Here is a 24,016-nt window from a genome sequence, read left to right as displayed (position 1 = left end):
CATCATTTCCCTTCCCCACCGATTGTTATCCCCCTTTTTTAAGGATCTTGATCTTATCCCTTCGGGATATGATCTTATTCCTTCTAAGGTGGGATCTTAGTGCGCCTTGACCAGGGGTGTGGGGCCTTGCCCCCACTACCCACGTTCATGTGGGTCCCCCCATGCAGGTGGGCCCCACTTCGGAACCTTCTAGAACCTTCCTGGTACAATACCGAAAAATTCCGAACATTTTCCGGTGGCCAAAATAGGACTTCCCATATATAAATCTTTACCTCCGGAACTCCTCGTGACGTCCGGGATCTCATCCGGGACTCCGAACAACTTTCGGTTAACCGCATACTAATATCTCTACAACTCTAGCGTCACCGAACCTTAAGTGTGTAGACCCTACGGGTTCGGGAGACATGCAGACATGACCGAGACGACTCTTCGGTCAATAACCAACAGCGGGATCTGGATACCCATGTTGGCTCCCACATGTTCCACGATGATCTCATCGGATGAACCACGATGTCGAGGATTCAATCAATCCCGTATACAATTCCCTTTGTCAATCGGTACGTTACTTGCCCGAGATTCGATCGTCGGTATCCCAATACCTTGTTCAATCTCGTTACCGGCAAGTCACTTTACTCGTACCGTAACGCATGATCCCGTGGCTAACTCCTTAGTCACATTGAGCTCATTATGATGATGCATTACCGAGTGGGCCCAGAGATACCTCTCCGTCATACGGAGTGACAAATCCCAGTCTCGATTCGTGCCAACCCAACAGACACTTTCGGAGATACCTGTAGTGCACCTTTATAGCCACCCAGTTACGTTGTGACGTTTGGTACACCCAAAGCATTCCTACGGTATCCGGGAGTTGCACAATCTCATGGTCTAAGGAAATAAGATACTTGACATTAGAAAAGCTCTAGCAAATGAACTACACGATCTTGTGCTATGCTTAGGATTGAGTCTTGTCCATCACATCATTCTCCTAATGATGTGATCACGTTATCAATGGCATCCAATGTCCATGGTCAGGAAACCATAACCATCTATTGATCAACGAGCTAGTCAACTAGAGGCTTACTAGGGACATGTTGTGGTATATGCATTCACACATGTATTACAGTTTCCAGTTAATACAATTATAGCATGAACAACAGACAATTATCATGAACAAGGAAATACAATAATAACCATTTTATTATTGCCTCTAGGGCATATTTCCAACTCACTTTGTGTGGCGCAAGACGGTTAGGTTTTCCCTCTATGCGGAAAAGATCGAAGATGGAGTTTCCGACGTTTTTATTTCCTTTGGTCGTAGGATATCCGTACTATTAAGAGGGAATCCACATCGGAAGGTATTGGGTGAATCCTTCACGTACACATTCTCTGCACCCACCATATACCCTCCGTTCGAGGAGAGAGAGGTTCCCCATCCTCTGTTCTGTGCAGTCCTGCTCTTGGCGGTTGTACCGTTGGCCGGTAGTTCCGGTCTTACCACCGCCCCTAGTACCGCTCAGGGGTGACTCCCTTCTGTACCGGGTGCGGTGGTAGACCGGTGGTGGAACGGTAGTTTCGGTTTTTCTTGATAAACCGGTACTACCGGTGTTCAGGGCGGTAGTACCGCCTCGGACCCCACCGCCCAGGAACTGCTTGCCCAGCGGTAGTTCCGGTCCAACCTCCGCTCCAACTACCGGGCTAAGGGGTTTACTTTCTGTATGTGGCCCGGTAGTTGAGCGGTGGTTGTGCGGTAGTTCCGGTTTGTTCCGATAAACCGGTACCACCGGGTGCGCCACCGGAAGTTCCGCTCCTTGCGTTTCTGCACATAACGGTTGGTTCTTGGGGGGCCTATTTAAGGAGGTGCTTCTCCTTCCTCCCACCTACCTCTTGCCTCTCTCTCTCCTCCATTACTGCCATTAAAGCTCTCTTGCCCGATCTCTCTCTCTAGCCACTCAAACTCGTTGATTTGCTAGGGATTGAAGGAGGAGACCTAGATCTACACTTCCACCAAAGGATATTTGATTCCCCCATACTTTCTTGTGTGGATTTTGTTACTCTTGGGTGCTTGGGCGCCCTAGACGGAAGAGGTCACTTCGGAGCCACATTCCATTGTGGTGAAGCTCCGGGGTTTCGTTGGGAGCCTCCAATTAAGTTGTGGAGAGAGCCTCAACCTTGTTTGTAAAGGTCCGGTTGCCGCCTTCAAGGGCACCAATAGTGGAATCACAGCATCTCGTATTGTGTGAGGGCGTGAGGAGAATACGGTGGCCCTAGTAGCTTCTTGGGGAGCATTGTGCCTCCACACCGCTCCAACGGATACGTACTTCCCCTCAAAAGGAAGGAACTTCAGTAACACATCCTCGTCTTCACCGGCTCCACTCTTGGTTATCTCGTGCCTTTACTTGTGCAAGCTTATTTGTGTTATATCCCTTGCTTGCTTGTGTGCTTGTTGTTGTTGCATCATATAGGTTGCTCACCTAGTTGCATATCTAGTCACCTACTTTGATGCAAAGTTTAATTTGGTAAAGAAAAGCTAAAAAATTGTTAGTTGCCTATTCACCCCCCCCCCCCCTCTAGTCAACTATATCGATCCTTTCAAAGATGGGTTAGCGGTTTGATGATGATGGCGGCCTCTGGAACGTGTGCATGTGGCGCACGCTTTAGGTTCGCTACACCGGTTGTAGGTTCTGATACGTTATGTGGATGTATCGGCGACGACACCGGTTTTAGATATGAGGAGTGGGAGTACTTCACATTATCGAGTTTGTAAGTGTGAGTGGTGGCTTCGGGTAACTTGATGTATGTTCTGATTAGATCTTTGTTGAATAATTAATAAAAATGGTTCTATGCATCGATTGATGCAGAGGGCGGGGGTCTTAACCTCCTTTTCCAACAAAAAAAAGTTGTGGGCATGCTCAAGATCGAGAGGTGTGAGTGTAATCATCTAATATTTACTATAGAGACATGAAGAAACCGATTTCCTCTCCGATAATTGTAAATAGTGCTTCTGATAAAAAATGCAGGTCGTTGTATAGAATTTTTCCAGTTAAACATTTTAGTTTGACGACCATAAAAATAATAATAGCGTCAACACCAACTAAATACTAGTGTTATACAAAGTTTAATAATAGGAAAATTCAGTGAGCGCGCCTATAAAGCAAAAGAAATACTTATAAGGTAGTATATGTTCTAAGGGGATGGGGGCTTGTGCTCGAGTGAAGTTAGAACATGCAAGTCCCAATTAGTAGCTAGCTTCGATCCCCGGTTAATTAAAAGTAGAGAGAAGTAGTGATGAGATTCCTTTTGGCTCTATTAGTGGTGGTCCTAAGCACAAGTTGCCAAGTAACACTACTAGAGTATTCACTGATCCACTACGTACTAACCAGGCCAATTACTAATCAAAGGTCGATGATCCTGCCTGTCATGGTCATGCATAGTTTGTTTATCTGATTAATACTGCTTGTTGGTTAATTTAGAGTAAGGTTTGCTTCTAAACTCGACACGCGTACTTGGTCATGCTAAAAGCGAACACAACTTGCTAGAACAACAACTCACCCATTCTTTCCTAAAAAAAAACAGCTTGCCCATTCTCCTTATAACACGTTCTAGAACAAGTAGACGACAACGTAATCCTAGTTGTCCACATGTATGGGTAAATGGAAGGAGAAAAATATGTTTTGGTCTCTCAATTATTGCCAAGGTTTAAATTAATTTCAATACGGGAACTTTTGGTCTCTCGATGGTGCCAAAACCATACTGCTTATTTTAAAAAGAATTCAAGGGAGTCCCCAAAATATAATTATGAATTCGGATGCTTGCTTAGGACTAGGAGGACTTGAACTTAGACGGTGGAATTATATACCTTCATCCCCAACTAAGTGAGCTAGCCTCTCCCTGTGAAAATAAAATGAGCTAGACTCTCACTTCTTAGAACCATCAAGATTTTGCTATTTTCCTATTTAAAAATCACGGGAAAATTGAGGTAATCAGAAATACATATATGAAAAGACAAAACGGCTGAAGTTTTTCTATTTTTATAAATTCAACTAAGTGAAAGAAAAAAGTGGGGAAACAAAGTTTTTCTATGTGTAAAAAAAATAGAATAGAAAAACCATGAAAGTAGAACTTTACAAAACACAAAGAAAATAAAGAAAGAAAATAAAATGAGAAAAATTCAGGGGAAATAGAAAAATAACTAATAATTAGGTGAAATTGTGAGTATGCATGGTTTTCTTGAATACTTTTATTGTGTTCCATTGTTTTCTTGAATATTGTTGCCAAGCTCCAATCTTTTCCAGAGTATTTATAATTATTGTTCATTTTACATTCCTAGGATCATTAGTAATTTAACTAGATATGTGACTGCTTAACTTTTAGATATTCATCTGTGGATTTGATTGATATTTTTGTTCTCATTTTGCAGCGGTTGAAACCGCGCCGTGTCACCATAAAAGCAATTGTGTGGATCTCCAGGACAAATATAGACGGTTTTGAAACTCAAGAGACCAACTTTGAACTAAGTAGAGTTTCCTTTTTCCTCGCAAAAAAAGTAGAGTTTCCTTTTATTTTGCCGATAGTTGAGGAAGTGCATTTCTTATTTTGTTTGCTTTTGGATGAGGGAGGATTTAATTAGTAAATAATTGCCTCATCGCAAGCTCAAGTAAATGGTGGGAACATCATTTTTATTTGTACAAGAAAAAAAAGTTCAGAGTTATTTTTCTTTCTTTCTCAGGGGCAGGGCAGGGGACACTGGGACATTTTTTTTTTAGGGTTAGACATTTTTTTTAAAGATCAGGCAGGGGATAGCCAGAAATGTACTTGGAAGCCCATTCGACAAAGTAGGCCTTCAACCATAGGAATAGATAGGCCCATATACCATTCCTAAAAAAGAGATAGGCCCATACTCTCACGGGTGTTCGGCCAGTCGGCCGGCCGGTTGAATGCTGCCTCCGGCGATCGCCGGCGTCCGAGCCTCAGATGTCGCCGACCGTTGATTGGAGACGAAATGCCTCGCCTGCCAGCACTATGTGATCCGGCCGCAGTGCAGGCGTGCAGGTCAGCCTACCTCTACTCTGAATCCAAGTACCATCCACCACGAACTCAACCTGTTCGATGGAATGCCTCCTAATCCACAAAAACCATGGCCGCCATTTTGGTAATTAGGGCGTGCATACCACATCTCCTAGTTAATTCTATCATAATCAGAGACTTCTCTTCTGCTTTCTGACTCTGTCACACACCTACGAACCGCCAGTCGGTGGCATGGCCACAGGCAGTTTGGCGTCTGTCTCATGATACTGAATCAGATCTTAACTTCCATTCCACGTATTGGTTTGGAATGTGTGAAATGAACTTGACAGAAGTAGCTTGGTTAGCTCCACCATCATTGTTATGTTTTGCTTTGCTGTTTCCTGTCCTCCCAGTTTCGTATGTTTTCCAGCCAGTTGATGCTGCTTCTTTTTCGATCCCAGTTATGTCATCCCTATCGTTTGGACACCCAATCGACAAACTAAAATGTTAATTTTGATTCCCTAAGCATGAAACTTCTTTCTCGGTTGAACTAAACCAAATGTCTGGCTTGTAGGCAATGAATTAATGATCAAAGGAGAGAAAAATATAGCTTGGCCAAGTCACGACAGCTAAAAAATCACGATGAGGCATTTCAGCATACTTCAATGATGGTTAGTAAAAACCATGACTTCTACACCCTGCTTGATTCAGCATTTTAGTACAGGCTGCTCATGGAACATTCTACAACGGCTATCCATGGCTTATAATCTGACGGACTGCACATTACAAAAGAGAACTGCTGGTAGTTTTGCAGTTACCAAACACATGATGTGACACCTAGTTGACATGCAAAGGCAACCGATTAGAGGCCCTCAGTGCCAATAATTCCCATTCTCTTGCAGATATTCTTGGATATCGACGGGAAACATGGTGCTACTGTGGATACCCTCATCGTTAAACGGGGCTGTATAGTCAGGTGTGTATACATGTGACATGCTGTAATCCTGAGAAGATTGCATGGAAGTACAGGTCATAAGGTCATTGCCGAAGTAGCTTTCGCCCTCACTCTTTACAGCGGGGCATAATTCTGCTGGCCGTGGCATCCTAGCTTCCCCTTTCTGGTAAGCCATAACCTTGGCCTTAATACTATCTTCTTCAGGGCTTGATACGGAATAAGTATACTCTTGTGGTGCCTGAGCCTTTAGTGACTCCAACCGTGCTTGCAGATTCACAACCTAAGAGAACATTGCATGACATCAGTTTTGAGTTATTACTGTCCATCCAATTAGCAGTTCACCAAATAAAAATTCAGAAAGCAACAGAATTGTTGTTGAAGTCGGTGTGAGTGCAACAGTAATGCAGAACTGACTAACCTGCTGCTGCAGAGCAAATATGTGCGCGACGCAACCATATACAGGATCATGTAGCCTGGCCTGTGCCTCGTAGGAGATGGTGGCTGCAGCCTCGCGGCGGTCGATTGACGGGAGGCCCGTGAGGAGCTTTGAGACATTGCTTGCACCAAAGACCTTATGGATGGCGGCAAAATGTGCAGCCCCTTGCTCATGGCAGAAGTGTGGGGCGAAGACACACCCATTCACGCACTTCCTCCGAAGGAACTTGCATGCGCCGCATGGAGAGGGAAACCCTGTCATTGCTCCTGCTACCTGATCGATGCTGGTGGTGTATTCTTGTTCCTTGCAGCTTGCAAAGTGAATCATCAATCCTTCCCACTTATAAAGGCTACTCTAGCACTAGCAGTGGGGTACATGCCGGGGATGGCTTAGTTTGTTGAATAATTAATCGGACACGGTCTCCCTAATGGCCTGCAGATTCCATTATCCAAAAGCCAGGTTCCCAGTTCTATACCAACTTGACATTCCTTTCAGAAGGACGCAAGCGACAAAGGAGGCAACAATAAACCGACTCATTTGTGTTTGCTTGAGAGACTTTTTTTTACTATTGGTTGTTGGGTGAGTTTATGAGGGGTTCAACTTTTCCTTTCTTTTTAACATGTCTGACAAACTTAGTACTACCCTTACGGGCGACTAAATGTCATAACTTCAGGAATCAGTCAATGAATTAAAAGGCACTGAGAGAAAGGTTGAGCTTGGGGAAAGCTGGTAGAATGAACCAAAGAAAATAACTGCTGTTCAACATATGTACACTCATACTCAATCCCATGTCAAGTTGCTCACCACGTAATGTTGTGAGATGATTATGCGACTATGTTCATTTAATCCAATGTGTCAAACCGCTGATGATGCACATACTACTCTGTTAGACAACCTAAGTATACCCTTCTAACTATACTTTTCCTCTGTTTTTTCTGCCTGAGACTTTTATAGTTGTAATGCAGATTATTTAACACTTTGATCATTTTTGTGTATATCAAGAGTGTGCCCTTTCTCCTTACTTATTCATTGATTTATTGGCGATCCACTTGTACCTTTTTTATAGGCATTTTCCCTGCATCTATGCTATTGGTCCTGGCAAACCCGTCGGTATTTACAACAGGATTTTATTTGTATCACTCGATATATAGAAATCAAGCTAATTGCCCAGAACTGACCATGCATTGTTTTTGGTTCTTCTTGAGTAGTCATAACCTATAAATTGTACTTCAACCATACTTGGTCACCCAAGTGCATCTTTTCTTCTAAAAAGAAATAATATTAAAAGAGTAGAAGTGGCATTTGACAACCACAAAGGTGTTGCTTTCCAGAGTGTAGAAAGGAAAAGGTGTGGAGTAGTAGTCACTAGTTGCTTTTAGTGACTCCCAACAAAGATGCATTTGTAGTCTCTCACTCTGACACACTACAAAATACAACTGACGATGATGCGGTGTTCCTAATGACATTTTCGGTTTTGACTCTGTATGATTCTACATTTGTACTGGTTCGATTGGTTTCATATAATATCAAGTCAAAGAAATAATAATCTTGCTCATCTCGTATGTTGTATGTACATAGGTGCCCTGAGTTTTTTCCTTAAGAATGAGATGATTGATCAAAGGACTTAATTCGTAAACATGCTCTCGCAGCTAATTAAGTTCACCAGGCCTCCACCCAACCGAGTGAAGTGGATAGTAGGTCCAGAAAAGTGGAGGCAGCCTTACAGAGCTCAGTGTGTGATCATTGTAAAGTAAGTGTTTTCTGGTTTTTGGTGCCTTTGTTAATAGCTGCCATGCTTATGGTATAGTATATGATTAGCACCTGCTTAATAGAGAATTTTCGGTAAAGCAAAATATATGACTGCATTCTACGCTTTCCAGTTTCCACTGAATTTGGGAGTCCCAGCTGCTAATGGACGGTAGATAAGTGCTCTGTTTCATTGATTACTGATGCAGGTTTAGTTTTTTCTTTTGAATGCAGGTTTAGTTAGAGCAAGTGCAAACCTCTTGCAACCAGGTACACATCCTTGATGTCGATCCTTCCTGCTTGCGCAAATCTACTGTTTGCGTAGATACATTATATTTTTCGGCATATTACACATGAACAAAAAAAGAGCACTTGCACTTTATTACACTTTACAAAATGCTTGTTTACCACTTCTTTCAAAGTTGCTGTATCACTTTCCCGGCAAATAAAATTTGTTCTTATTTGTTTTAGCTAATGACAAATAGTGTTTTTATTTCATTTTTTCTCGTCCAATCAATTTCTAAAGGAAAACCATGGCCTCTCAGTGTCAGTGGAATGGGCTGGGATACTGAACGGGCTGATAAAGTGTGGCTGAGATGGGCCGCTATTGGGATAAGGAGAGTGGTTTTTCAACTCCCGGGTGCCCTCCATGAACAGTAAATAAAAAAATAGAAAAAATCTAAAATTTCATGACATCAAATATTCTCAAATTTTGTACGTTCTTGCAAGCTTTCATGCCTAAAAAACATTCGAGGAGCTCTACACAAGAAAATGATTTCACTGCTCAGAGTTTTGAGGACTTTTGAGAACTGATTTTGTTTCTCATGTGTAGAGCTCATCAGATGATATTTCTTGACAAGAATGAACAAGCACCTAAAACATGTGAACATGTTCGTTGTCACAAAGTTTCAGATTTTTTTTGTTTTAATTTAATGTTCATGAGGGTGTAGGGAGTAGGTGTAGGGACACCCGGGAGATAGCACACCTTTCTTCTAGTACATATATGTTTGACCGGTGGTATTGCTTGCTCTGCAGGTATCTAAAGTTACATTCCAGTGGCTGAGATGCAGAGAGTTGTTGGGTGTAGTTTCTTCCATTTGTATGCTCGCTGTGGAGATGGATCCTCTATGTAGCATGCACTGTCAGCTATGTAGTGCACTTGTAGGAATTAATCACTTTTTTGCTAAATTCATCCGCCGATTGATCTTGCTAGCACTTTAGTGTGTGCTCATGCTGTATCAGCATTTAGAAGCTCAGTTCTGACCAATGAACGTTGAATGAATCCCATCAGAAGTCTGGCCTGGGAGTTGGGAAGAAGTTCCTGTAAGCTGAACCGAATTGCACCTGCCTTAGCCCTGGTTCTATTTGCTACTGCTTACATACATGGCTGGGTTTCGGCGCTTCTTTGCCTTCTTTGATGAGAAATAAAATGGCTTGCTTGTTCCTGCCGGAGAGGAAAAAAAAAATCAAACCGTCGCATTTGCTGTTGCTTCTGAAGAAATGATTTGGTTCTTCTTATCAGGACAGGGATAGGTAAAACAATATTACCCTTGATTTGCCTCTGTACATCAATTACCGCCTTTGCTTTTAAGTTTCAGTAGCAGTGCTACTTTGCTTGTGGGACGTTTTTTCCTCCTTTCTCTGAGGTGTGGCGAAGGTTTCCATGGCTTGGGTAACATTTGAATTTTAGCTCGTCTATGAGTTAATTTGAGAATATTTGTTTTCACTTCTTCCTTGCAAATTAAAAAGGCAAATAAATTTTGGTAGTCATCATTGAATAGGTGTTGGCCAAATCAAATTAAGACCGATTAAAATTACTATTGATACGCCTCTACATTTAGTAGTATAGATGACATGACAGACACAGAAACTCATTTTATTGGTTGCTGCCACAATCACAGCAGTTCAACATCGTATATATACGATCCCATGATCTACAAGCTAGCTCTTAAAATCCTTTTCTCCTCTAGAGCAGCTTGGAAGCTAATTATGGGCCTTGTGGCTCCATATCTTCATCTTGTTGCAGTTCTGCACGCAGACGTCGGCGTCAGCTGCATCTGCAAAATAGCAACGCAAGAACAGAAATCCTCAGAACAGATTCAACTCATCAAGAAGAAGAAGAAGAAGAATGCGATCAAGGACTCAAGGTGGTCTACTGTCTTACCGGCTGGCGCCTCTGAAAAGTCACAGATGTGTATCTTGCAGGCCATCCTGCACGTGGCGGCGGCAGAGCCGACGCCGTCGCCGGCCTGGTTGGTGTTGGGGCTGCACTTGTTGGCGCAGAATGGGATGCAGAGCCAGCGCGGCACGCCGGGGCTCCTGCACCCAGGGTAGCAGTCGTTGAAGCACTTGCAGAAGTCGGACATGGCGGCCACCTGCTGCCGCTGCCCGGACGGCAGCACGAGGAGGAACATGATGCACAGGGCGGCAATGGCTGCCGCTCTCTTCTTCACCTCCATCTCTTTCTTGGGGACCAACGTACGATGCTTCTTAAGGATCAATAGGAGAAGGAAGGAAGGGGACTGCTGTTGGGGGTGACTCTGCTAGTCAGTTTTGGGGTTCTTCTTATAGGGGGGAGGGGGCACTGGAGCTCCGAGGGCAAAACTGACATTTGGCCCAGATAATTCGTAAGTTAGCCGAGCATAGTATTTCGCTATTTCCATGGCAAATCAAATGACTATGGTTTCATAGCGCCGTGTCACGGCTCGATTGTGTGGCGTGTTTCGGCGAATGGGTGATGGCCAGGTGGAGTGTCCTCTGTAGTCAGTTTTGCCATGGTATTCATTTTCTGAACAAAATATCAATCACTGTGAGAATAACCTCAGATCTTAAACTGATTAGACAAGCCCTTATGAGGCTGTTTGTGTTGATGTAGAAAGAAAACCGGATGCAGTTTTTGATGCATTGCTGTTTTTATATAATAGTGGAGGTTATCCTATGTTTGGTAATATCTCTTTAGCTGTATACAGCTGTGCGTGAGAGGAATCAGATTTCATTGACATGGCAGCAGGAAAATACTTCCAACCAGTTTATAAGCTTCTGCCTTTTGGATGTAATAATTCCAGTGTAACACAGACAAGCCAGAAAAAAAAATTCTTCTAGTTACATGCGGCAAATTATCTGTTCATTCTTTTACACAGGCAAGCACCATCTGAAAACCTTGCAGATGTTACAAACCCTTGTGAATTCATGCCGCAAATCATCTACTGAAGTATCCACTATGCGGAAAATCAGTCTACTTTGGTGCTACATGCAATTGTGTCTATGCTGATAGGCGCAGTTATGGATGCTGTGTCTACTGTTAGGAATAAGCAACTTGTATTCCCATGAGGCCATAGGCAGGTGTGGAACATATGCAGAAAACCCCTTATACAACGGGATAAATACAAAGGGGTACATGACCTATATTATAACTCTAACACCCCCCCTCAAACTCATGGTGGAGGAACAACACTGAGTTTGGAGAGATAAAAGCCATGTTGTGCTCTAGTCTGGGCCTTCGTCAGGAAATCCGCCAACTGTAACTCGGAAGGCACATACTGAAGAGCAATAACCTGATCCTGCACAGCAGCGCGCACATAGAAAGCATCAACACCAATATGCTTGGTGAGCTCATGCTTCACAGGATCGCGCGCAATGCTAATAGCACCTGTACTGTCAGATAAGAGCAGAGTCGGTGTAGTGACAGAAACACCAAAATCCTGAAGTAACCACCGTAACCAAGTCACCTCTGCCGTCAAAACAGCCATGGCTCGCAACTCAGCCTCAGCACTCGAACGGGAAACTGCAATCTGTTTCTTCGTCTTCCAGGCAATGAGAGAACCGCCAAGAAAAACACAGTAAGCAGAAAGTGAACGGCGATCAGAAGGATCACTAGCCCACGTAGCATCCGCATAGGCCAGAAGCTGTAAAGAACTGGAGCTAGGAAAGAATAGACGGTGAGAGATCGTGCCCCGAAGATATTGGAGAACACGAAGGAGATGACTATAGTGAACCGATGTGGGAGCAGAGACAAACTGACTCAGAATATGAACCGCATAAGAGATGTCCGGACGAGTGACAGCGAGATAAACAAGACTGCCAACAAGATGACGATAACACGTCGGGTCAGGGAGAGGATCACCATAAGTAGCACGGAGGTGAACATTGAGCTTCATAGGAGTCTCAACAATGCGCTCGTCAGTAAGAGCAGCACGAGCAAGAAGATCCTGGATATACTTTTCCTGGGATATAAAAAAGCCATGAGAGGTAGAAGAGACTTCAATCCTAAGAAAGTAGCGAAGAGGTCCAAGATCAGGCATAAGAAACTGCTCACTAAGACGGGCCTTTACAAAGGCAATATACTCAGGGTCATCCCCAGTGATGACCATATCATCAACATAGAGAAGAAGAAGAGTCCGGCCACGAGGAGAAAGGTGAATAAACAATGCTGGATCATGAGCACTTGCTAAAAAACCAGCAGTAGTGACCACAGAGGCAAAACGCTCAAACCAGGCGCGAGGGGCTTGCTTAAGGCCATAGAGAGAGCGACGAAGACGACACACCATGCCATCAGGAACAGAATACCCAGGTGGTGGCTGCATGTACACCTCCTCACGCAGCTCACCATTAAGAAAGGCATTCTTAACATCAAGCTGAGATATAGACCAGTGGCGTGCAGAGGCAACGGCAAGAAGTGTACGAATAGTGGTCATATGGGCCACAGGAGCAAAAGTCTCGTCATAATCACGACCATGCTCCTACTGAAAAGCACGAGCCACGAGACGAGCTTTGTGACGCTCAAGAGAACCATCGGAGCGAGTCTTAACCTTGTAGACCCACTTACAAGTGATGGGACGGACTCCGGGAGGAAGAGAAACAAGATCCCAGGTACCAGTGCGTTCAAGAGCAGCAATCTCCTCTGCCATCGCAAACTGCCATTTAGGATGAACAACAGCCTGACGGTAAGAAGTCGGCTCAAGAACAGCAGCACCAGCGGTGGGAAATCCAAAGCGATCAATAGGCGGACGAGGACGAGAACGCAAGCCATAAGTAGGCTGAGAGGAAGAGGACGACTCATCCAAGGAAGCATCCACAGGTCGTGAACGATGAGTGTAATGCTGAGGCAAAGATGGAATAAGAGAAGGAGGAATCGCCAAGGTAGAATCGGGGGGTGGCGATGAAGAAGTCACCGGAGATGAAGGTGTCGAATCCAGTGACATGCTAGGTGAGGAGACCGGGGAAGATGGTGGCGGCGAATCGACGAGGGGTGGAGAAGCAGAGGGAGTGGAACGAATAGGCACAGGCGCGACGGGGGTGATAGGTGAGTCAGGAAAAGTGAGGAAAGAGATATCCTCCATTGAAAAAGACGAGGAAGATGGGCGTGGGTAGAAAGGACGAGACTCATCAAAAGTCACGTCTCGAGAGATACGCATCCGACGACCGATAGGATCCCAACAACGATAGCCCTTATGCTCATCACTGTAGCCTAAGAAGACACACTCAACAGACTGAGCGGTCAGTTTGGTGCGTTCACGAGGGGCAAGAAGAACATAGCAAACACAACCAAACAAGCGAAGCATCGAATAATCGGGAGAACGATCAAAAAGACGCTCAAAAGGAACACCACCCTGCAAAGCAGCGGACGGCTGAAGGTTGATGAGAGAGGCGGAAGTGGAGATAGCCTCGGCCCAAAAATGAGGCGGAAGAGAGGCGGCGATCATCATAGCACGAGCCGTCTCAAGAAGGTGACAATGCTTGCGCTCAGACACGCCATTCTGAGCATGAGCACCAGGACAAGAGAACTGGGCAAGAGTACCCTGCTCAGCAAGAACACCACGCAACATCTTAGAGATATACTCACCAGCGGAGTCAGCACAAAAAACACGAATGGGTGAAGAGAACTGAGTATGAACCATGGCAGCAAAACGCTTATAAATAGACAACACCTCACTACGTGAAGTCATTAAATAAAGCCATGTGTAACGAGAAAAATCATCGCTGAAAATAATATAGTATTTATGACCACCTTTCGAAGCGAAAGGAGCCGGACCCCATACATCAGAATGGACTAAATCGAAAGGACGCTTAGACACTAACTCACTATGTGAATATGGTAACTGAATCTGCTTGCCAAGACGACAACCCTGACACTCTAAAGAGACATCTCCTGAGACAGACCCCAGAAGACCTCGACGAACTAAAGACGATAACCGAGAACCACACAGATGACCAAGTTGATGATGCCACTGCTTGAAGGAACCACTAACAGAGGCGACAGCAGCGGAGGGACTGGCGATGGTGGTGGCAGCGGAAGGAACATGAAGCCAGTCCAACTCCCAAAGACCCTGAGAATCAAGGCGGCGAGGGCCAGCCCCAACCAGAGTGTGCGTGCGACGATCCTGGACAGAACAAGAGTCAACATCAAGGATGACACGACAACCAGAATCAGTAAGTTGACCAGCAGAAAACAGATTCATGGTAAGTTGAGGAACATGAGCAACATCAGGAACAGAATAAGGAGTGGAAAGATGGCCTCTACTAGCAACAGAAAGTGGAGTACCATCAGCAGTGAAGACATGAACAGGAGAATCCAGCGATCGAAGAGAGGACAAAGCGGAAGAATGAGAAGACATATGAAAAGAAGCTCCAGAGTCCAGAACCCATGGGGATGTACCTGACTGTGTAGAGGGCAGGTGCTCAGTGCGGGAAGCATCAGTCACAGAACCAGCAGTACCCGTCGAGGAAGAACCTGAAGCCGCGAGCAGACGCTTAAGTCTCAGAATATCCTGCTCAGTCAAAGCAATGGCTGAAGCTGGCGAGGGAGATGACGAAGTCCCTGAGGAGGATGATCGCGCCTTGCGCAGGTGTTTCCGCTTTGTGTAGCACTGGAACTCAATATGACCATCATTGTTGCAGTAGTCACAGTGTGGACGAGGGCGACCTGAGCCTCCAGAAGGAGTGGGCAAGAGCGGCGGAGCACTCGAGCGAGAATAGGGCGGTGCAGCAGGTGGAGTGGAAGAAGCCCGAGTAGCGAGCACAGAGGGAACCTCCAGCAAACCAGCACCACGTAGGCGAGTCTCCTCAGCACGAATCTCTGAAAGCGCCTCCATGAGAGAAATACGGCCACGAGCAAACAACTGAGCACGCCGGGGCTCAAACTCCTTACGGAGCCGAGACAGGAACTCGTAGACGCGATGAAACTCCAAATCGGCCTGGACAGCCTGGCAGTAGGGGCAAGTACGACAACCAGCACTGCGGAGAGAATCAAGCTGGCGCCAGATAGCAGAACTCTGTGCATAAAATTCATCAACAGTAGAGTCACCCTGCTGAAGAGCATGCTCCTGACGAACCACAGAAAGGTATAAGGAATCACCAGAGGGCTCATAGCGCTGACGAAGACAGGTCCATATTTGGAAGACAGTAGGAAGACCCAGAAACTCAGAAGCAAACTGAGGCAGAACAATAGCAGTGAGAACAGCTACAGCACGAGCATCATCATCAAGCCACTGGGTGTAAACAGACAAAGCACCATGATACGTCTGAAGGGCCTCCTCATAAGCCAAAACCCTCTCATCATAGGCACGATCAGCAGCCTCATCAGCAATCTTAGCCGCATCCTTGGCGGCCTGATTAGCATCCATAGGAAGAACCAGTGGAGTCGGCGGAGTAGGGGCCACCGGAGGAACCGGACGTGGCGGGCAGCAGACCTCGCCAGAAAGAACACCCCAGAGACGGATGCCACGCATGTGAATGCGCATGAAGCCAGCGAACTCGGTGTAGTTAGTACCATCGAAGATCACCGGACAGCGAGGGACAACAACATAGCCCGATGCAGCAGACATTTTTTTAGGAGAGACCCGAAATCAGCAGAGCACCGGACGGCAGGCGGAAGACTACGAGCACCGGACGGCAGGCAGAAGACCACGAGCACGCGGGAGACCGGCGCTGGCGGCTGTGACGTGCGGAAGACCACGAGCACCGGACGGCAGGCGGAAGACCACGAGCAGGCGGGAGACAGGCGGGAGACCACGAGCAGGCGGGAGACAGGCGGGAGACCACGAGCAGCGCCCGGCGCGTGTTGAGCGACGAGCAGGCAGGAGACCGGAGCAGCGCCCGGCGCGTGTTGAGCGACGAGCAGGCGGGAGACCGGAGCAGCGCCCGGCGCGTGTTGAGCGTCCAGAAGGAGCAGCGCTTCAGGCCGGGGCAGCGGATTGGAGCAGCGGTGGCCGTCACGACGGGATCGAGCACGAGTTGCGGCGTGCGAAAAGAAACCCTAGGGCTCTGATACCATGTTAGGAATAACCAACTTGTATTCCCATGAGGCCATAGGCCGATATATATACATGTACAGGTATGGAACATATGCAGAAAACCCCTTATACAACGGGATAAATACAAAGGGGTACATGACCTATATTATAACTCTAACATCTACCAGTTTAAGATCTGATGTTATTATCATAGTGATTTTTTGCGTGTTTTTTTGGGGTGGGGGGTTGAATTTGTACCTCGATATTTAGAAGCACATTTCTGACTAATGAATGTTGAATCCCATGAAGTAGTCTGACCTGGGAGTTTAGGAAGAAGCTTCTGCAAGTTGAACTGAATTGTTCCTGCATTAGCCCGGTGCTATTTTCTACTGCATAAATGGCTGGCGATTCAACAAGAGCCGGGTTCCCATGCTACTTTTCCTTCTATTTTGAGATGCTGTGAAGCCATGTATGTTGGATCAGCTGCCCAAATTTTGGATTCTTTTATGAGTTGGCTAACATTTAAAACATTTTATGAGCTAGGCTTTTTTCTGCCGGATTATGAGCTAGCTTGTGAAGAACATAAAATTGCTCACTTGTTCCTGGCAAGAAAAGAAAAATCAAAGGCTCAAATTGCTTCTGAAGAAATGATTTGGTTATTCTTATGAGGACATGGAGAGGCAAACCAAAGGCAAATCCTTATTATCCTTGATTTGCCTCTACACATGATAGCTGCCTTTGGTTTTAAAGTTTCAGCAGGAATGCCACTTTGTTTCTGGGAGGTGTTATTTTTCCCTCCTTTGCTTCGATGGCTTGGCTAACATTTGAATTTCTACTCATCTATGAGATAATTTATAAGGAAACCAAAGTCGCACACAATGGACAAAAACATTTGGTTGTTATGATCCAGTCATGGAAATGCCAAATCAACTTTATATTGTGTAGTATATATGCCTTAAATATCCAGATATTTATTTTATTGGTTGCTGCTACAATCACAGAGAGGTTCAACATCATACATATATGGCTACAATCCCATGATCGATCAACAAGCCCTTCAGATATCTTTTTACTTCTCCTAAAACGTAACAGCTTAATTGTGGGCCTTAATTCTGGCTCCATTTCTTGTTGCAGTTTTCCTCGCAGCTGGCCGCATCAGCTGCATCTGCAAAATCATGAGAACAGAAGAAGAAATCATGAGAACAGAAGCAGATATGACACTTGTCAGAAGAAAAGGAAACACAGGCTCGACGGAGCAAATGCAATGTGATCAAGACGGTCCGACCGTCGTCTTACCGGCGGGCGCCGCTGACCAGCCGCAGATTTTGATGTTCAGCTTGTTGCAGGCCATCCTGCACATGGCGTCGCCGCTGACGGCGGCCTGGTTGGGGCTGCACTTGTTGGCGCAGAACAGTTGGCAGAGGAAGCGCGGCACGTGGTCGTTCGTGCACCCAGGGAAGCAGTCGTCGAAGCACTTGCAGAACTTGGACTTGGCGGCCACCTCCCCGGGCAGCAGCACCAGGAGGAGGAGCACGCACAGCGCGGCAATGGTGGGCGGCCTCGACCTCTTCGCCTCCATCTCCCTCCTCGTGCAAGCTACTGCCTCTTCTTCTTTGGAATCAAGGGAAGGGAAAGGAGGAGAGAACTGATGAGGTGAGAGTGTGAGACTTTGTGTGGCATTGTGGGTGCTTATATGGGCACCGGAGTGGCCCGGATGACAATGTTTTGTACGAGTAGTATTTTGCCATTTCCTGGTAAGTCTAATGGGCACGATTTCCCTAGCACCGCCTCCGGGTCATGCGGCGTGTTTTCAGCGAATGGATGAAGGCCAGCTGGAGTGTGTCCCGTAGCCAGTTTTGCCATGGTACTCATTTTCTCAAAATAATATTCCCTCCGATCCACTAAAACCACGACACTTATTATGGATCGGAGGGAATATCACTCACCATGAGACTAACCTTGGACCTAAAAATGGTTAGAGACAAGGGAATGTTGCTCATCTCTGTTTTCGTAGGCAAGCCACTGTGAATCTGCCTGTGTTGATGTAGAAAGGAAACAGAATTCAGTTCTGATACAATGCTGTTTCTATATACCAGTTTGAGTGAAGAACTGAACATTCGGTACTACTATCTCCTGGTAAATCAAATGGGCACGATTTCCCTAGCATCGCCGCCGGGTTATGCCGCGGCGTATTTTCGGCGAATGGATGTAGGCGAGGTGGAGTACGTGTGTCCTCTAGTCGGTTTTGCCATTGTATTCATTCCTGAAGATGATATCACTGATCATCCACTATGAATATAACCATGTTGGACCTCAAAAATGATTAGAGACAAGGCAATACTGTTCATCTCTGTATAAGTAGGCAAGCCACTATGAGTCTGCCTTTGTCGATGTAGAAAGGAAACAGAATGCAGTTCTGATCCAGTTCTGTTTATATACCAGTCGAGTGAACAACTGTACATTACTCTACTAGTATCTCTTTAGCTGTACAGCTACGCGTGAGAGAGAAAATACTTCATTGGCATGACAGCAAGTAAATACTTCCAGGCAGTTTACAAGCTTCTGAATGCTATTCCAGTCGGATAGTTGGTGCCAGAATAAAATGATCTACTCTCATCTTGGCAGGCTAAATTTGTTCAGATAAGTAAATCATGATCACTTACGTATGGTGGCCGTGATTTTTCAGTAGTAGTATACTTTATTTGTCTTCCAGTGTTGTGTAGAACAATACAAACTTAAACGATAGCTCAGGATGACGACTCCTTTCTGACCAGCTAATAGTCTGATTGTGCATATTTTTCCTTTTTATACGATATTAATGAGTATATGCTGTTCTGGAAATATTCAGTAAATTGGACAGTAGGCGTGTTCTATATACTATCTATTAGGGTGTGTGTTTCTCAAAACTGAGTTGTATTTCTGAATTTACAGTTGTAAGTTTATTTAAATATGTCCCTAATGTCTCCTTGTTTAGTTTTGAGCTTTTCCCTGAAATGTCATTGTGTCATGCGCCTTCATTAAATCATGTGCTAGCTACTGTCATTGCTTTGCCTATGTTCCTTTATGTCCCTTATTTTGCGTGTTTTTTGTTGTTAACTTCGCACCTCAATATTTAGAAGCACTGTTCTGAATAATGAATGTTGAATCCCATCGGTAGTCTCTCAGTCTGATGTTAGCTAGGAATGTTGGGAAGAAGTTCGTGTGAGTTGAACTGAATTTGCACTTGCCTTATCCTGGTATTATTTGCTACTGCATATATGGCTGGCGATTCAACAACTAGCTCTAACATATGGTTCCAGTGCTACTTTTCATTCTTTTTTTAAGATGTTATGAAGCCTTGGGTGTTGTATCAGTTGCCTAAATTTTTCCCATCTCTGGGTTAAGTTAAGGGGGAAATGGTCGCACTTTTTTGTCGCAAAAAAGACAAAAAAGTTTGGAAATGCCAAATCAAAGCCAATTTAACTTCATATTATGCATGTATATTATGCCTTACATATCGACATACTCAATTTATTGGTTGCTGCTACAATCACAGCCATTCAACATCATATTCATATATATGTAGTGATCCCATGATCGGCAAGGTAGCTCTTCAAATCTTCTTCTCTTCTCCTAAAACGGAGCGGTTTGGCGGTTAATCAGTCTGGGCCATCTGGCTCAGCTTCCTGTTGCAGTTCTGCATGCAGACGTCGGCGTCAGCTGCATCTGCAGAAATTGCAATGCAAGAACATAAATCATCAGAACAAAAGATGGAAGTATTCTTGTCAAAAAGAAAAGAACACGCAGATTTTCAACTCATCAAGAAGAAGAAGAATGTGATCAAGATGGTCCGTCGTCTTACCGGTCGGCGCCGCCGCTGAGTGGCCGCAGATCTGTATCTTGCAGGCCATCCTGCAGGTGCCGACGCCGACGCCATAGCCGGGGTGGTTGGTGTTGGGGCTGCACTTGTTGGCGCAGAACACATCGCAGGCGTAGCCCGGCACGTTGCCGCTCACGCACCCGGGGTAGCAGTCATCGAAGCACTTGCAGAACTCCGACTTGGCGGCCGCCTCCCTGGGCAGCAGCGCCAGGAGGAGGAGCACGCACAGCGCGGCCATGGTGGCCGCCCCCTTCAGCTTCTTCGCCTCCATCTCCTTCCTCGCGCAAGCTACGGGCTATGGCTTCTTCTTCTTCGGGGTCAGGGAGTGGAGAGAAGAAGTGCTGTGGTGAGTGTGTGAGAGACTGTGGCAGTGTGGGCTCTTCTTATATGGGCACCGGAGTTCCGTTCAGAGGGCATAACCGTCATTTAACCTGGATGACTCATGATGTGTTTTCCGAGCATCGAGCATCGTATTTCGCTGTTTTCAGGAAATTGGGACGGGCGCGATTTTCGCTAGCACCGCCTCCGGGTTATGCGGCGAGTTTCGGCGAAATGGTTGATGGCCAAGTGGAGAGTGTGTCATTTAGCCAGTTTTGCCATGCATGGTATTCATTTCTGAAGATAATATCACTCACTGTGAATACAACCTTGTTGGACCTAAAAAATGATTAGAGACAAGGGAATGCTGCTCATCTCTGTTTAAGTAGGCAAGCCACTATGCATGAGTCTGCCTCTGTGTTGATGTAGAAAGGAAACAGAATGCGGTTCTGATCCAATTCTGTTTATATATACCAGTACGGTGGAGGCTATACCACTAGCATCTCTTTTCCAGTACAGCTATACGCGTGAGAGAGATCAGACTTCATTTTGGCATGACAGCAAGTAAATTAATACTTCCAAGCAGTTTACAAGTTTTTTGTTTTACACATTTCGGATACTTTGCTTAATAAAGGGTCTGCGTGCATCATTCTGATGCAGAGGCCGGGGGTAATCCTCCTTTTCTAAAAGAAAAAACATGTGGCAAACTATCTGTTCATTCTTTTACACAGGCAAGAACCATCTGAAAACCTAGAATATGTTACAAACCCTTGTGAACTCATGCCGCAAATCATATACAAGTATCCACACTGCGGAAAATGATCCTACTTCGATGCTACATGCAACCGTGTCTACGGCTCTACGCTGATAGACACAGTTATGGATGTCGTGGCTATCGGTTTAAAATGGGCACGATTTCCCTAGCGTCGCCTCCGTGTTATGCGGCGGCGTGTTTTCGGCGAATGGATGAAGGCCAGGTGGAGCGTGTCCTTTAGCCAGTTTTGCCATGGTACTCATTTTCTGAAGATAATACCACTCACCATGAAACTAACCTTGGACCTAAAAATGATTAGAGACAAGGGAATGCTGCTCATCTCTATTTTTGCAGGCAAGCCACTATGAAGCTGCCTGTGTTGATGTAGAAAGGAAACAGAATGCAGTTCTGATCCAATTCTTTTTATACGAGTGAACATTACTCTACTAGTATCTCTTTAATTAGCTGTACAGCTACGCGTGAGAGACAATACTTCATTAGCAATTTGGCACGACAGCAAATAAATATTTCCAGGCAGTTTACTAGCTTCTAGATGTAATAATTCCAGTGGGGAATATTTGGTGCCAGAAAAAAATGATTTCATCTTGGCAGGCTAGATTTGTTTAGATAAGTAAATCATGACCACTTACGTATTGTGGCCGTGATTTTTCAGTAGTAGTATACTTTATTTGTCTTCCAGTATTGTGTAGAACAAGCTTAAACGATAGCTCTGGATGACTCCTCCCTTCTGACCAGATAATTCTGATTGTGCATATTCTTTATTTTTCATACGATATTAATGAGTACATGCTGTTTCGGGAATATTCAGTAAATTTGACAGTAGTTGTGTTTTATATATCTAAAACTATTTTTGTTTTGAAACTGAGTTGCGTTTCTGTTTTTTTGTTTTTGAGACTGTGTTTCTGAAATTACAGTCGTAAGTTTATCTAAATATCTCCCTAATGGCTCCTTGTTCCGTTTTGAGCTTTCTCTGGAATGTCATTGTGTCGTGCGCCTTCATTAAATCATATGGTAGCTACTGTCTACTGCTTTGCCTATATTCCTTTATGCCCCTTGTGCGTGTTTTTTGTTGTTAAATTTGCACCTCAATATTCGGAAGTATATAGTTCTGACTAATGAATTTTGAATCCCATTAGTAGTCTAGTCTGAGCTGGGAGTTGGGAAGAGGTTCCAGTGCTACTTTTTCTTCGTTTTTTAGATGCTATGAAGCCTTGGATGTTGTATCAGTTGCAAAAATTTGGAATTCCTCTATGAGTTGGCTAACAATTGAAATATTTTATGAGCTAGCTTCTGAAGAAAATAAGATGGCTCGCTTTTTTTTTGCCAATAATAAAATGGGCTCACTTGTTTCTGACAAAAAGTCCAAGCCTAACTTGCTTCTGAAGAAATGATTTCCTTATTCTTAGGAAGACAGGCAAACCAAGGCCAAATAATCAGTATTAGCCTTTGTTATTAAGTTTCAGTAGAATGCTACTTTGCTTCTGGGCCTGTTATTTTTTCTCCTTTCTCTGATCTGTAGCGAAAGCTTCAACTTCAATGGCTTGGCTAACATTCGAATTTTTTTTCTCATCTCGGGATAAGGGGGTGAAGGTCGCACTTTTTCATCACAAAAAAGAAAAAAACATATGAAATACCAAATCAAAGCATAATTAACTTCATATTATGTATATATGCCGGCCTTACATATCGAGGCACTCATTTTATTTGTTGCTGCTACGATCATAGCCACTCAACATCATATATATCATATACGTAATGATCCCACGATCGATAAGCTAGATCTTCAAACTTTTTTTCTCTTCTCCTAAACCGGAGCAGCTTGGAGGTTAATTGGTACGGGCCATGTGGCTCAGTCTCCTGTTGCAGTTCTGCGCGCAGACTTGGGCGTCAGTTGCATCTGCAAAAATTGCAACGCAAGAGCAGAAATCATCAGAACAAAAAGACGAAACCATTCTTGTCAAAAGGAAAAGAACACATGGATTCAACTCATCAAGAAGAAGAATGTGATCAAGACGGTCCGACGTCTTCTTACCGGCCGGCGCCGCTGACCAGCCGCAGATGTTGATACTCAGCTTGTTGCAGGCCATCCTGCACATGGCGTCGCCGCGGACGGCGGCGGTGTTGGGGCTGCACTTGTTGGCGCAGAACAGTTGGCAGAGGAAGTGCGGCACCTTTTTGTTCACGCACCCGGGGAAGCAGTCGTCGAAGCACCGGCAGAACTTGGACTTGGCGGCCACCTCCCCGGGCAGCAGCACCAGGAGGAGGAGCACGCACAGCGCGGCCATGGCGGCCGACCTTGGCCTCTTCGCCTCCATTTGCTGCTTCCTCGTGCAAGCTATGGCTTCTTCTTCTTCAGGATCAGGGAATGTGTGGAAGATGATCCAAGCGTCTCAACTCTTCGTAGAGAGCCCGCGTTGGTTTAGATTGATTATATGGGGGGCTTATCCCATCAGCGCATACATGTTTGGTTACAATCCTTGAGGATCAAGGGAAATCACAGAGAGAGATATTGTAGAGAATACAAGGAAGGTTACAATCAGAAGAAATCTCCTAAACAATATCCTTCTAATACAAACATATGAGCCAAGTATATTGCCCACTAATATTACGTTCAACATCCGCCCATCACAACTGCACAAGTTGAGATTACGTCTCAACTCCCCAAAGCTTCTTGTGGGCAAGGCTTTAGTAA

At 45.0% G+C, this 24,016-nt stretch overlaps 5 protein-coding genes and 1 long non-coding RNA gene across 6 annotated transcripts; 1 reads left to right on the top strand and 5 right to left on the bottom strand.

Moving 5' to 3' along the window:
• The first annotated feature begins 4,914 nt into the window (after positions 1 to 4,914).
• Positions 4,915 to 10,368, top strand: LOC123143282 (uncharacterized). The gene is made up of 7 exons (XR_006470773.1): positions 4,915 to 5,049; positions 5,579 to 5,675; positions 5,907 to 6,125; positions 8,045 to 8,145; positions 8,376 to 8,411; positions 9,177 to 9,674; positions 10,168 to 10,368. It is a non-coding gene; the product is annotated as an uncharacterized lncRNA (long non-coding RNA).
• Positions 5,661 to 6,689, bottom strand: LOC123143280 (LOB domain-containing protein CRL1). The gene is made up of 2 exons (XM_044562145.1): positions 6,378 to 6,689; positions 5,661 to 6,239 (listed from the first exon to the last, which is right to left on the bottom strand). Exons 1-2 carry the CDS (start codon positions 6,654 to 6,656, stop codon positions 5,877 to 5,879), a joined length of 642 nt encoding a protein of 213 aa, XP_044418080.1. The 5' UTR covers positions 6,657 to 6,689; the 3' UTR covers positions 5,661 to 5,876.
• On the bottom strand, positions 9,944 to 10,600 carry LOC123143281 (uncharacterized). The gene is made up of 2 exons (XM_044562146.1): positions 10,306 to 10,600; positions 9,944 to 10,198 (listed from the first exon to the last, which is right to left on the bottom strand). Exons 1-2 carry the CDS (start codon positions 10,598 to 10,600, stop codon positions 10,125 to 10,127), a joined length of 369 nt encoding a protein of 122 aa, XP_044418081.1. The 3' UTR covers positions 9,944 to 10,124.
• A 6,685-nt stretch (positions 10,601 to 17,285) lies between these two features.
• On the bottom strand, positions 17,286 to 18,017 carry LOC123141005 (uncharacterized). Its single transcript, XM_044560260.1, has 2 exons — positions 17,669 to 18,017; positions 17,286 to 17,537 (listed from the first exon to the last, which is right to left on the bottom strand). The coding sequence occupies exons 1-2, from the start codon at positions 17,949 to 17,951 to the stop codon at positions 17,479 to 17,481; spliced, it is 342 nt and encodes a 113-aa protein (XP_044416195.1). The 5' UTR covers positions 17,952 to 18,017; the 3' UTR covers positions 17,286 to 17,478.
• A 1,818-nt stretch (positions 18,018 to 19,835) lies between these two features.
• On the bottom strand, positions 19,836 to 20,576 carry LOC123140922 (uncharacterized). The gene is made up of 2 exons (XM_044560186.1): positions 20,214 to 20,576; positions 19,836 to 20,077 (listed from the first exon to the last, which is right to left on the bottom strand). The coding sequence occupies exons 1-2, from the start codon at positions 20,500 to 20,502 to the stop codon at positions 20,007 to 20,009; spliced, it is 360 nt and encodes a 119-aa protein (XP_044416121.1). The 5' UTR covers positions 20,503 to 20,576; the 3' UTR covers positions 19,836 to 20,006.
• A 2,460-nt stretch (positions 20,577 to 23,036) lies between these two features.
• Positions 23,037 to 23,704, bottom strand: LOC123141579 (uncharacterized). The gene is made up of 2 exons (XM_044560685.1): positions 23,357 to 23,704; positions 23,037 to 23,221 (listed from the first exon to the last, which is right to left on the bottom strand). Exons 1-2 carry the CDS (start codon positions 23,637 to 23,639, stop codon positions 23,151 to 23,153), a joined length of 354 nt encoding a protein of 117 aa, XP_044416620.1. The 5' UTR covers positions 23,640 to 23,704; the 3' UTR covers positions 23,037 to 23,150.
• Positions 23,705 to 24,016: the final 312 nt, after the last annotated feature.

This window comes from Triticum aestivum, chromosome 6D (assembly GCF_018294505.1).
Source record: "Triticum aestivum cultivar Chinese Spring chromosome 6D, IWGSC CS RefSeq v2.1, whole genome shotgun sequence".
Classification (NCBI taxonomy): domain Eukaryota; kingdom Viridiplantae; phylum Streptophyta; class Magnoliopsida; order Poales; family Poaceae; genus Triticum; species Triticum aestivum.
The sequence above is the reverse complement of the archived record's forward strand: the minus strand, read 5'-3'. Positions and strand labels throughout refer to the sequence as shown.

Bases quoted from the DNA above. Each gene is read 5' to 3' on its own strand.
- LOC123141005 (XM_044560260.1), bottom strand. From the start codon at position 17,951: ATGGAGGCGAAGAGGTCGAGGCCGCCCACCATTGCCGCGCTGTGCGTG. The intron at 17,538-17,668 runs GTAAGACGACGG...ATGATTTTGCAG, and splicing joins CTGGTCAGCGGCGCCCGCCG to ATGCAGCTGATGCGGCCAGC.
- LOC123140922 (XM_044560186.1), bottom strand. From the start codon at position 20,502: ATGGAGGCGAAGAAGCTGAAGGGGGCGGCCACCATGGCCGCGCTGTGC. The intron at 20,078-20,213 runs GTAAGACGACGG...CAATTTCTGCAG, and splicing joins CTCAGCGGCGGCGCCGACCG to ATGCAGCTGACGCCGACGTC.
- LOC123143281 (XM_044562146.1), bottom strand. From the start codon at position 10,600: ATGGAGGTGAAGAAGAGAGCGGCAGCCATTGCCGCCCTGTGCATCATG. The intron at 10,199-10,305 runs GTAAGACAGTAG...GCTATTTTGCAG, and splicing joins CTTTTCAGAGGCGCCAGCCG to ATGCAGCTGACGCCGACGTC.
- LOC123141579 (XM_044560685.1), bottom strand. From the start codon at position 23,639: ATGGAGGCGAAGAGGCCAAGGTCGGCCGCCATGGCCGCGCTGTGCGTG. The intron at 23,222-23,356 runs GTAAGAAGACGT...CAATTTTTGCAG, and splicing joins CTGGTCAGCGGCGCCGGCCG to ATGCAACTGACGCCCAAGTC.
- LOC123143280 (XM_044562145.1), bottom strand. From the start codon at position 6,656: ATGACAGGGTTTCCCTCTCCATGCGGCGCATGCAAGTTCCTTCGGAGG. The intron at 6,240-6,377 runs GTTAGTCAGTTC...ATGTTCTCTTAG, and splicing joins TATTTGCTCTGCAGCAGCAG to GTTGTGAATCTGCAAGCACG.